General features: G+C 47.0%; 1 protein-coding gene across 8 annotated transcripts in view; it reads left to right on the top strand.

The window, feature by feature from the left end:
* SFXN5 (sideroflexin 5) overlaps positions 1–13,042 on the top strand; it is a 112,894-nt gene that overhangs the window by 9,566 nt on the left and 90,286 nt on the right. For 6 of the 8 annotated variants that reach the window (XM_035728881.1, XM_027622149.2, XM_027622150.2 and 3 more), the window contains exon 2: positions 2,143–2,211. The exons of 1 other annotated variant lie outside the window; for it this stretch is intronic. In XM_035728881.1, the coding sequence (XP_035584774.1) occupies positions 2,143–2,211 (69 nt within the window). Of the gene's footprint in view, positions 1–1,352; positions 1,985–2,142; positions 2,212–13,042 lie in introns of those variants that run through there. One more of the 8 variants, XM_027622153.2, reaches the window with a different exon arrangement.

A 13,042-nucleotide genomic window follows, 5' to 3' on the forward strand; every position in this document is an offset into this window, starting at 1 on the left:
GCACTGATGTCATTCTGCCTTCATCTAACTGCTTTCCAGAAGGCCCCACCTCGAAATACCACTACATGGGGTGTCAGGTTAACATGTGAATTTGGGGAGGGGCACCCACATTCAGTGTCTAGGAATAACCTCAAGTATAGTTATGACCCTCAGAAATCTAACGGATCGAAGACTTTTATTAATCCATGATCCCTATTCCAGTTTTGTCAGTTCTCTCAGTAATGTCCTTGAGAGCATCCTTCCATGAGACAGTCCAGAATCACAGATATGTGTAGTTGTCTTGTTTCTTTAGCTTCCTTCCATGCGGCCCCATTCCTCAGTTTTTGTCTTGATGACGTTGACATCTTCGATGAACAAGGCTGGTCATTTTATGGAACGCACCTTAGTTTGGGTGTGCCGATGTCTACTCATGATTAGCGTCAGTCCCTCCAGAATACTATTTGAGTGATGCCATGAATTTCTCAGGGTGTCCCATCCAGAGGCACACCATGTCCATCTGCCCCTCATCAGTCCCTTTAACATGTCCCCATCATTCTGTGGGCTGGCAGCTTCATTACTTTCTGGCCTAACAAGGTGGACCAGTTTCGTCTTGTCCTTTCCCTTCCCCAGCCCTGGAATCAGCCACTTCTCTAAGGACCCCCAGTTCGTTCTAGTAGACCAGGGTCTGGATGTCATTGTGTGTCTTTGCTATCCACTTACTGTCCATCTATCTCGTTTTTTTTTAAGTTGGCATTACCCTGTAAGTATGCATTTCACAAAATCATAAGCATTTTTTCATGTCATAAATGTCTGAAAACATGATTTTAGATGGATGCATAGTGTTCAGTCATATGAGTGGACCATTATTTACCGAACCATCCACCTTCGTAAATAATGCAGCGGTGAGCATCATCAGCATGTACATCTGACCACACCTCTGAACGTCTCTGGTTGCTTCCTTAGACTAAATACTTAGAGGGGAAATTTTGCCAGGACAGCAGTGTGAGCATTATGTATAAGTGGGGAAATGGTTTAGGCCCTTTGAGTTATAAGCACTTAGAGAAGCAACAGTTTTAGTTAAGGAATAGTGCCGAAGCTTGATCTGGTCTGTGAATGGCAGTACCTCAAGGGGTGGAGGGAGGGGTGGAGAGGGTGGGTGCTCCATGCAGGGGGTGTCCTGGTGAGCAGAGCAGCATGGGGCCTGGTATGCACAGGGGGCTTTCAGGGAACTATTGCAGGGTCGTTATTGGGAAGAGAAAGCAGCAGACCGTGGCTGTAGGGTCTGGCGTCCTAATGAGCAAGGGGCCGGGGGGGTGGGGGCAGTGTGGAGGCTTCTGCTTCCTTCCCTGTGCAGAGGATGGTGCGGGGAGAGCTGTGGGGCTCTAGGGAGGACTTGGGGCAAAGCCCGGAGTGTAGCGAGGCATGAACCCCCAGTGTGTGCAGCTTCCCCTTTGTCCTCTAGCTTGGCACCTTCTTACCTCCTTGAGCTTGGCTTTTTCCCTAGGGCAGAGGGCCCAGTAGCAGTGTTGCTCATTGCTCCATTTCCCTTCATTGTGGGCTAATGCCTGTGGCCTGCTTTGCACAAAGCCCTCCTTTTCTGGGGACCCTGGCAAGGCCAGGGCAAGCAGGCCCCTGTACTGAGCCTCACAGCCGCTCCAGGGCTATGGGTAAAGGAGGGCTTGAGGGCTGTGAGCTGGGTGCCGTCATGCTTGAGCTGGACCTTGGAGGCGGGCCCTCCCTATACTTGAGAGGTCCAAAGCAAGGCAAGGGAGGCTGTGGTGCACAAGGAAGGCTGGGAGAGGGCTGGGCCCAGGCCTCTCCTTCAGCCTGTGTGCTCACTGGTGCTGGGGCACTGTGGAAGGCTGGAGGGGGTCTCGGGGAATTGGGGGAAGAAGGAGGAAAATGGGAGGCAGCCTGAAGAGGACCCGGGACAGTCACCGAGTATCCTAATGGTCTTTATGAGTTGACTTTAAGAAGACTTCAGACCTTGGAAAGCTGCCCTCAGGTGACTGAGAAGTGAGGCCTCACTGGCATTCATCACGTGGGGAGTCCTGGGGGTGGTGGGACCCCAGTGAGAAGGGTAAGCTGTGGGGTGTGGTCCACGGGGGCTGGAGGATGGTCTACAGCAGCTGATCTGCTCTCCTCTCCCACCCCCTTCTCCAGACATCCTTCTACGGTCGATTCAGGCACTTCTTGGATATTATCGATCCTCGTACACTCTTTGTCACTGAGGTAAGTTGTGGGTGTCACTCTCAGTGGAGGCCCCTTGTCACTTTAGAAGATTCATGGGTCGTCTGTGCACATGCTGTATACACATTATCTCATTCCATTTGCATCTTACAGCATCCCTTCAAAGTGGATATATAGCATCATTATGACTTCATACTCTAATGAAGTTATTACCCAGGACCTGAATGACACACTCATGACAAAAGTTCAAGTGGTACGGTGTGTTTAAGTGGAATAAAAAAGTATCCTTTATATACTCCCCCTACCCAATTCCCTCCTCTCGTAGGTAATATTAGATTTCCTAAGGTAGAGTTTACCTTTGGTACGTGTGCTGTTCCGAGTTCTGACAAACATATGCGGTCATGTAGCCACCAGCACCACGAGGCTGTAGGACACTTCCATCCATCACCCTACAGTGTTCGCTCAGGCTCAGTTAGACAGTTCCTTCCCTGCTCCTGCCAGCCGCTGGCCACCACTCATCCGTTCTCTGCCCCTCCTGTTCTCCTGGTTGAAATGTCATAGAAATGGAATCCTACAGTACGTGGTCTTGTGCATCTGGCTTCTTTTCCTTAGCATTATGCTTTTGAGATTCATCCATGTTGCTGCATGTATCGGGAGTTGGTGACTTCTCTCTGCTGAGTCGTATTCCGTTGAAAGGATGTTCCAGAATTTGTTTTTCCCTCTACTTGTCGATGAACACCTGGACTGTTTCCAGTTTGGGGTTATGATAAATAAAACGCTATGAGCATTCTTTGTGTGGATGTATGTTTTCATTTCTCTTGAGTAAATAACTAGGAATGGATCACTAGCTCATATGGTAACTGTGGTAAAGTGTGTTTAACTTCATTGGAAGCTGCCAAACCATTGTTCAGAGTGGCTCTCCATTTAACATTCCCATCTGCAGTGTTCTAGTTGCTCCACATCCTCACCAACATGTGGTATCGTCACATTTAACTTTATTGCCAAACTTATTTCAGCCATCCTAAGAAGTATGTCTTGATAGCCTTTGTATGTGTAGAGCAATGCATGCACGTATAAAATCGCAGATCTTTATTAAGCACCTTCTGTGAGCAAGGCAGTGTCGTAAGCATTTTACATGCATTAGCTCATCAGATTAACTCAAAGCAACCCTACGAGGTAGAGATTATTCTAAGCTCCGTCTTACAGACGAGGAAACAGACAGAACGTAAGTCTCATGCACATGGTGCTGGCCAGGGGTGGAGTCAGTGTGTGACGCAGGTAAGCTTGTTTCCAGAACCCTTGTTCTTAGCCAGTTTGCATCCTGTTCAGGTAACAATCCCAAGATTACTCAGCGGGCAGAGGGCCTGAGCTCCTGTGCTGGGCCCCCACCTATCCCAAGGAAAGTCATTGAGCCATGATGGAAAGAAGCACAAGGCCTTCTGGGCGCCTGGGCCGAGAACAATCCCCACTGGGCATGGGAGAGCAGCCCAGTGATGGGAAATGTCGGAATTACCCTGATATGTGGCTTCCTACCGCATCTCAGCGAGGACAAAGGGCACAGGTGTTGTACTGGCCGACTTCACCTGTCCCTCTGGGTCTACCACCTCTTAAGGGCAAGGCTGCTGTGCTCTGGGCTCTGGATTCTCCTGAGGAGTAATCAATGTGACTGCATAAAAATTTGGAAAAGCACCACGCTAGAGAAACTACTTACCTAGCCTAGGTTATGTATCTTTTTAAAGAAAGCTCCAGAATGGTGCAAAACTAGATAAAATTGTAACATCAATCCCAACAGAAATGCCACCTGCTTGATGGAGAAGACCACAGAAGCCAGTGCTTAACTCAGAGGATAGGTGCAGATGGTGGTTTTGAGGCATGTTAGGAAATGATGGAGGGGGACAGAGGGTCGGGAGGTACTTCAGTGCTCCCCAGATTACCACGAGCAGGCAGGGGCTTTGAGGATGGATGGGCAGCTACAGGGCAGTGCGCCAGTGGTCCCAGGGGGCCTCCCTCGTCCACCCTCTTCTCATTCCCAGACCCTTTCATTTCCTATTCTCCTTGTACCACATCTCTCTTGCATTTTGAATGGCCCCAATATTCTTGTACATCACTAAACCATTTTGACCTGTGTCTCCTACCGGCAATTGACACGTCAAAGCACCTGAACGATACACTGGCTAGAAAAATCACCAATACAACAGCAATTTTGGAATATTTTTCAAATTTCTCATGTCCCCTCCCCTCATCAGTGATTTGGATAGGCTTCCTGGAAAGACCCATACCTTCCCCCCCCGCCCCCGCCCCGCACCCTGGTTGGGGATTGTTTCCAGCACTACATGCTGGCCTTTTGGAAAGTTTTTGCCCATAGAAGATCATCATCTGAGCCCTAAAAACTCAGGAAGGGCCATGACTCACTGGTTCTAGTCCAGGCAGGTTGCTTAGCAAGGCCATCGGCGGGGAAGCAAGGAGAAATTAGAAGTGGAGAAGAGAGTCTGTTACCTGAGGCTCTCCCCAGTGAACTGTGGCACTGCCAGGAGGGCCGGGCTCCCCTTCTGCTGGGCTCAGTCCACAGACTGAGACTGCAGACTCATGTCTATAGAGCACTGTGTCTCTCTCAGGGTCCTTGGCTGGTATTCTGGGAGGGAGTGTCGGGTGGTGGACATCCCACTGGAAGAGATCTGGACAGCCCATTTTGCCTGTGTGGGGGATAGGTTTGTGGAGACATGAGGAGGTGGGTCTGGAAGCCGGACGTTCTTGAGGTCGAAAGATGCTGGGCAGCTTGAGCCATCTGGTGGGGACCTGGTTCTGAGAGGCATTCACTGAGTCGATGGATAGGCTCATCTTGAGAGAGTTTTGCAGCAATTTGTTTGTCATTTATAACTGACCAAGCTTTAAAAAGATTCCAACCCTTGTATGTGTAAAGAGGTGGAGGAAATTCCATTCACTGTAATTTCTCTTAGGAGGAAGGCTGTCTTTGTCATAAGAATGTCTTGAGCAAGGCTTCAGGGGAGGAGGTTGGTCTGCTTGAGAGAGGGGGAAGAATGGTGCTTTTTGATCCTGCCGAGAGGAGAGAAAAGGAAGAGGGAGTAACAGTGGGAAGGAGAGCAAGCATCTGGGAAGAGCTGAGAGGCCAGTGGCTGGGGCTTTCTTGAGACTGGTCATGCCTACTGAGTTGTGAAAGTTGACGTGTTGTACTGTTGTCCCCTTCGCCATCATTCCTGGCAAGTTGCCAGTAAAGTCCGCCTGGTTCTTGAAATCTCTGCAAGAGTAGACTATTTGGGGGGCGGATCTTGAGAGGCTGTGAGTCTCCTGTCACGGTGCAGTGTGTGCAGGATCAGACCTGAGGAAGCAAACCACCAGGAGTTGGCAGAAGTCCCAGCTTTGGCTTTGCACCTAGGTCATGGAATTAGATCTAGATCTCTAAGGGCAAAGTTGTACCAGCTGACATCGAAGTTACTTTTAATTATGGACTGAAGATGAAAGGAATTTGCTCTTCTAAATTCAATAATTATTTAAGGAAATGAATGGTTGACAGGTTATCAGCCTGAAGGGCAGAGAAAACTAGCTGAAATATTAGTGTTAATAACAGAGACTCCATATGAGTATTGGTGTCATAATCTGAAACTGTTTGGGGTGTATTATAGGATAGAATAGATAAGGAATTATATTGAAGTTGGGAACCAGGGTTCTCACCATGGAGGTAGGTGGATACAGATCTGGAGTAGGGGAAAGGACAAAGAACTACGTGATATTGTATTGAATTGGAGGTATGGATATGAGCTCGTCACACACATACACACACGCACGCACGCACGCGCGCGCGCATTTATGTTTATATTTCCCAGTTTCCTGACTCTGTTCATTGAAAGGACCTAGAAGCAATGAACCTGGTGACAGTGAACACACTTAGCACTCAGATCTTGGTTTCTATATACCACAACCTGCTAAAAGAAACTGGAACTTCTTGGAGAGGTGGCCAAATCCACATCTGGGACAAGGCGAGCTGCTACAGAAAGTAGGAGGGTGTTCAAAGAGTGATGGAGACACAGTAACTGGCTTGAAGGGAAACCCAGCAGTCATATTTGGGAGAGTTTGAACATTAAGAAGAGTACAGGCAATGGTTGTAACACACTAAATAATCATAATAGTAATAATAATACATCTGCGAGTCAATAATAGCGGTAACATGAAGGAGGAAGAGAAATCCATGAATCCATAGTAATACTAAAAGTGTGGGAGAGGGAAGCTCATCTTCACCGAAGAATGTCAGCTGATAAATGTAGAAGAAAATAACCATGGTGTAACCCTCAATGAACTAACTGCCTCTGGCAGGATCATAGTGGATGCTGCTTGCATAGAGTAACAAGTTGTAGGGAAATAGGAGATGCATCTTCTCTCAAATAAGCCTCACCCTAAAGATTAGTTAGCAAAGGGGAAAAGTTCCCTTTAGAGTGAAGAGCTTGGAGGAACCCACTTTAACCAGGTGGCCAAACTTAGCATCACTAGCCATAAAAAAAAAAAAAAAAACCTGACTTTGTGTGCCTTCTGATGTGATATGATTCTGGTAGTAATCCCTAAATACTGGAATATATGAAAGCCTAAAGAAGAAAATAAAAGCAACCCATAGGGGCGCCTGGGTAGCACAGTCATTAAGCGTCTGCCTTCAGCTCAGGTCATGATTCAGGGTCCTGGGATTGAGCCCCGCATTGGGCTCTCTGCTTAGCGGGAAGCCTGCTTCTCCCTCTCCTGCTGCCCTGCTTGTGTTCCCTCTCTTGCTGTCTTGCTCTCTCTGTCAAATAAATAAATAAAATCTTAAAAAAAAAAAAAAAGCAACCCATAATCCCACCTGCCAGAAATAGTCACCATTGACATTTTGGTGTATGGATATATCCAAAATTGGGATGATTTATATAATATGTATAATATATATATATACCTATCTCTTTATATAGAATATGTACAGAGAGAATCATATGATATATGTTTACATTTACATAACATGTATACATGATATATACTTTTTTCCATGTAGCATATTATGAGCATTTTTCCTTGTTATTAAATGTTATTTCAAGATATATTTAATAACTACATAGTAATCCATCATATGATTATTCTATAATGTACCAAATAATTTTCTCTATTGTGACCCACTTGGGTGGTTTACATCTTTTGCCATTATAGATAGTATGTTAAATCTCCCCATATTTCTCTTTATTTTCTTTGGATAAATTCCTAGAAGTGGAATTTCTGAATGAAAGACATTTTAAGGCATTTGATATATATTGCCAAATTGCCCTGTAGATTATACCAACCTGTATCAAGATTATATCAGTTTATAGTCTCAGTAATAGTGAGTGAGGATGTCCTATTTATTTTTATTTTTTAATTTTTCATTGACTAAACTTTTTTTTAAGTAGGCTTCATGCTGGGCATGGAGCTCAACATGGGGCTTGAACTCAGGATCCTGAGATCAAGACCTGAGCCAAGATCAAGAGTCAGATGCTTAACCAACTGAGCCACCCAGGTACCCCTCAACTAAATACTTTTTAATTATAATGTTTCTCTACACTTTTAAAAAATTTCAGTATAATCAATATACATCTTAGTTTCAGGTATACAATATAGCAATTCAGCAATTCTATACATTACTCAGTGCTCATCATGATAAATATACTCTTAATCCCTTTGAGAATGTCCATTTAAATGCCTTCTAGACAGCATCTGATATTCTAATTTTAAAATCTTTAATGGAATTTTTAACATAAAATACTCAAATGTCAGTACCTTTATACACTTCAAGTTCTTGTCTATCTGCATGCATTATTGGCATACTTTTACACTGAACACTTTTTGTTTGCTTTTTTCATTCATTTCCAAGTCTTTATAATTTTTTTTAACTTGATAACATATAATGTATTATTTGTTTCAGGGATACAGGTCTGTGATTCAATAGTCTTACACAATTCACAGCACTGACCATAGCACATACCCTCCCCAATGTCCATCACCCAGCCACCCCATCCAGGTCTTTATAATTTTTAATTTATTTTTTAAAGAGAGAGAGAGCATGAGCAGGAGGGGCAGAGAGAGAGGGAGAGAGAGTCCCCAAGCAGACTACCCGCTGAGCGAGGAGCCCGATGTGGAGCTCTATCCCAGGAGCCTGTGATCACGACCTGAGCTGAAACCAAGAGTCAGATGCTTAACCAAATGTGCCACCCAGGCTCCCCCTTTATACTTTTTTAAAGTCAAGTTTTATTTTATTTTATTTTTTTAAAGATTTTATTATTTATTTATTTGAGAGAGAGAATGAGAGAGAGAGAGAGAGAGAGCATGAGAGGGGGGAGGGTCAGAGGGAGAAGCAGACGCCCCGCTGAGCAGGGAGCCCAATGTGGGACTCTATCCCGGGACTCCAGGATCATGACCTGAGCCGAAGGCAGTCACTTAACCAACTGAGCCACCCACGCGCCCTAAAGTCAAGTTTTAAAGTCTAAAAGTTAGATGCTTAGATCTAACACATAGGTGGTTTCCTATCTTTTGCTTTTCTAAGAAACATAGTGTTGGACCTATCACTTTTCACTTCTGCTACATTTATTTTCTAGAATAAATTCTCAAGAGTAGGCTATCCAGGCTGGAGGGCTGAATGTTTCTAAAGTTCTTGGGCTAGCTGGACAGATTTATTTTCTAAAGGGTTGGACTTCCTGTCATGCTGCCCGAGTTCTGTTTGCCTCGCGTGGGCCCCCTGAAGGTGACCAGAGGTCAGCCACAGGGAAGGACCCTCCCCATGTGTCCCTGGTTTCCTCTTCCCTTGGGGCCTCCGGTGGCCTGGGGCTTCAGGGAGCCAAGGACCAATCTCAGCACAGACGTTTAATCCTGGGGGTCCCAGGACTGCTGAGAGGGAACAAGAAGGGGGCTTAAGAAGGCTGAGGGAAGACAAGAGAAGGGCTTGGGACTCTGCATATATATCGTTATCCTCTAGCCCCAAGTCCCAGCGTTTGGGGCCACAGTAAAAATGGCTCAAGCAGGCATTGTGGGCAAGGTGATAGTGCACGGCTGTGCCTTGGGCAGGTACAAAACTGACCCAGGTGAGAACAATCAGATACTGAGCAATCAAGGCATGATGTGACCTAGGCGGCTGCCCTCCCCTCCCCCTGCCTCCCATCAGCCATCCCTGCTTCGTTCTCTCACGAACACTCCATTGCCAATTCATTCTCCCTGCCTCTGGTGCTGCTTTTCTTTCTCTCTCTTTTTTAAGTTCTGCAAGCTTTGGGACTCCCAAATTCTCCACTTTGCCTAAAGTTTGAATGCTCCAGTTTCTGTGTCAGGTAAGTCCTGGCTTTGAATGAGGGTAAAGAAGACCCTTCCTTTTCTTACCCGAGGTGCCCTGTACCGTAGGCATCAGCTTTGGGGGATGTAGGCATTGCTTTGAAATCACCGGGAGACCACCCTTTCAGTTACTGTTACGAGGACAGGACGGTCTTCCATGCTGATGTTTTGTGGAAATGGCCCAGAACTGGGATTGAGGGGATTTCTGGGTTGCCTCCCACCCACTTTGGGACCCTGGGCATGGAAATGCCCTTCCTTTTCTGGCCGCAGTTAGTTCAGAGAGGGCATGGCCTAGATGGTTCTATGATAGATACCCGCAAAGGGGTGTTCTTATCCACATCCTGTGTGAATAGGGCAGTCTCTTGTAATTCTGGGATTGTCAGACGAGCATCACCATCGAGGGACTTTTTGATGACTCTTTCTCCAGATTTCCTTTTTGTGTCCTTCCCTTTCTGGGTCCCTCTGTCCCTGTTCCTGTCCAGCATGGTCTCCCGCCCTCTCTGGCCACCACCCTAACACTCCATGTCTGCCCCTTTGCTTCCTTCTCCTACCCCTCAGGGCTTTGGGGCAGGACCCTTGAGGCCAGGCTTCTCCTCTGTTCAAATTCTCTGCCCTGGAGCAGACCTCCCAGGTGCCAGTGTTTCCAGAAGGACCTTCTAGAGACCATGCCCCCATCAAATACAGGAGATAACCTCAAGGTGACACTTTCTGGCAGGTGAGCTAGAGACAGGCAAGCCAATGAGGGAGTCTGGGAAGCAACATGGGCCGACTCTCCTCCTGGCCCAAGGCTCTAAGAGGAGCCTTTCATCCGCTCCTTGCTGCCTTTGCATTCAGGGCCTGGCTGCCTGTTTGTTCCTGGTTGAAAAGACTTCCTGCAAAGTTCACTGCCATGGACCTCCAGCTGTCTGGACCTCTCCAGTGCCGAGGGCTCTTCCATCAAGCCTCACAATGCACAGGATTGAGAGAAGGATTTAAAGCAGGGAAACCCTCCTCCCATCCCTCAGGGCTCCCCGGTAATGACCCCGTTCTCTGATGTTAAGAGCCCAGCCCCCAGAGCAGTCAGGCCTTAGGGACCTCTTAAAGCGAGTGTCCTGGGGCTTTGGCTGTCCCACAGAGGGGCCTGGAGCCCCAGCCGCTCTGCCTCTGACAGAGGGGCCTGGCTGAGGCTTAGTAAGGCCCAGCAACAGAAAAGCATGTTCTAGCTTCCTCCAGTCCTAATTTCTCAGACTTGTCTTCAGGAACTTTGGATTTAGTTCTCCCTCAACCCATGCCAAGATCGGGCTCTTTGGAACTTATTCTTGTGGCAGGAGGCCTCCCTTTGATGACTGTGTCAAATGAGATGGAGCCTGGCCAGGTTGTTATAGGAACTCGGGAGAATCCCTGGAGTGGGAAAATAATGAGAACACGGGGCCATTCACCATTCAGCGCTGGAAAGTAGAGCATTCATTGTCCCATGGCAGAGGCTGTGGCGTGGGAGGAAGCAGGCTTGGGGTGGGGAGCTTGCCGCATCACTGCGAGGCCTTAGGGGGGCGGGGGGGGGCGGGCTGGGGGCACACAGCAAGGGTCTGACTAAACTCTGGGTACAAAAACTAAACTTCTCATGTTGTGGCCATGTGACCTTAAAGAAGTTAAAACAATCAACACGATCCCATTTTGTTGAAAAACAAATGCATTAAATCCAGGAGGAAAATCATCCTCACTCTGTTTAAACCATTCTCACTTCTGCGGTGGTTATCTCAGTAGTGTGTTGCTGAGGGATTTAAAACAATCTTTTGTGCTTATCTATTGTTTTCTGACATTCTCTCTAAACAGCATGGGTTAGTTGCCCCACCCCCACCCCACCCCTGCCAAAAAAATCCCACCAAGCTATCTCCACTTTGGAAACAGATTCTGGGAAGAGACTCTGGAATTTTGGAATTGATATGCAAACCTTTGAAGGGGGAGGGGCAGTACTCTCCTGCAGTCAGGCTGCTCGTAAGTAAGAAGTTTCTCTGCTCTCTGATGCGCTAGATTAAACCAGTGTCCACAGGTACTTCACCTGCTGGCCTGATGGGTCACGTGGTCTGACTGGCTTGTCTGGGCCTGCAGGGAGTCCGGCTGTTCCTTCCCATCCTACCGGACTGCCCCATCCGCGGGCTCAGCAGACACCCTGTCTGCCCCCTGGAAGCCCTTCCTGGTGTTGCATCCTGCCTTCAGACCAGGGGGCTTCTGTTGAGGTCTCTGCATTTCCATCCTCAGCTAGCCTTGTCCTTCTATCAAAAGGGGAAAAAAAAAAAAAAGAGGGGGGAACAGGGCAGCTTCACTGGGTTTCTTTACCCACACCGGACAACACTGATGTCTGGGTCCCTCGTCTAACCTTGACATAGGCTGCCTTCTATGGCTGTTGTCTGTTTCTTGTTAATTTTTTGAGGTATAGCATACATACGATAAAATGCACAAATCCCAAGTTTATGGCTTAATACATTTTGACTTATGTTATACCCATGTAACCACCACTCAGATGAAGACATTGGACATTTCCATTACCTCAAAGGGTTCCCTCATGCCCTTTCCAAGTCAGCACTCTGCTCCACCCCCCCACAAAGTAACACTATCATGACCCCCACCATGTTAGTTAGATTAGCTTTGCCTGTTTTTGAACTTTATACATACTCTTTGGCATCTGACTTCATTATGTATATCAGCCTTTCATTGCTATGTAACAGATCACCCCGAAATATAGAGGCTTCAAACACTATTCAGTTCTTTTGCTCACTGGTTTTCAGTTTGGGCAGGGCTCATAGGGGATGGTTCATTGCTGTTTCATGCGGTGTCTGCTAGGGTGGTTTGATGGGGGGCAGGGAAAGTCCATTTCAAGATAGCTCACTTGCATGGCAGGCGAGTTGGTACGGACTGTCAGCTGATAGCGCAACTGTAGCCATGGGCCAGCGCCTCGGTTCCTGTCCAGGTGGGTCTCTCCATATGCTGCTTGGGCTTCCTTACAGTATGATGGCTGAGTTCCAAAAGAGTGACCATCCCAAGAGAACAAGGTGGAAATGCAAGGCATTTTTGTGACATAGCCTCAGAGGTCACATAGCCTCACTTCAGCTGTACTCTATTTGTTGAGACAGTCATGAAGGCCTGCCCAGGATCAGCGGGAGGACACATGGACTCTACCTCTTGAGGGGGATGTAGGAATGTTCTAGAAGAGAATGGGGCATGGCAGATATTGGAGTGTCCATCTTTGGAAAATACAGTTTGCCACATTATGTCTGTGAGATTCATCCATGTTATAACGTGTCTTTGTAGTTTGTTTTTTAAGTTGTTGTGTAATATTTCATTGTGTACATATACTACGATTTACCTATCCAGTCCACTATGGACATTTGGATTGTTTGCACTTTGCAGCTATTTGAATAGTGCTGCTATGAATATTCTTTTTTTTTTTTAAAGATTTTATTTATTTATTTGACACAGAGAGAGAGAGCACAAGCAGGGGGAGCAGCAGAGGGAGAGGGAGAAGCAGGCTCCCTGCAGAACAGGGAGCCTGATGTGGGGCTTGATCCCAGGA

Source organism: Zalophus californianus, chromosome 8 (genome assembly GCF_009762305.2).
Source record: "Zalophus californianus isolate mZalCal1 chromosome 8, mZalCal1.pri.v2, whole genome shotgun sequence".
NCBI lineage: Eukaryota > Metazoa > Chordata > Mammalia > Carnivora > Otariidae > Zalophus > Zalophus californianus.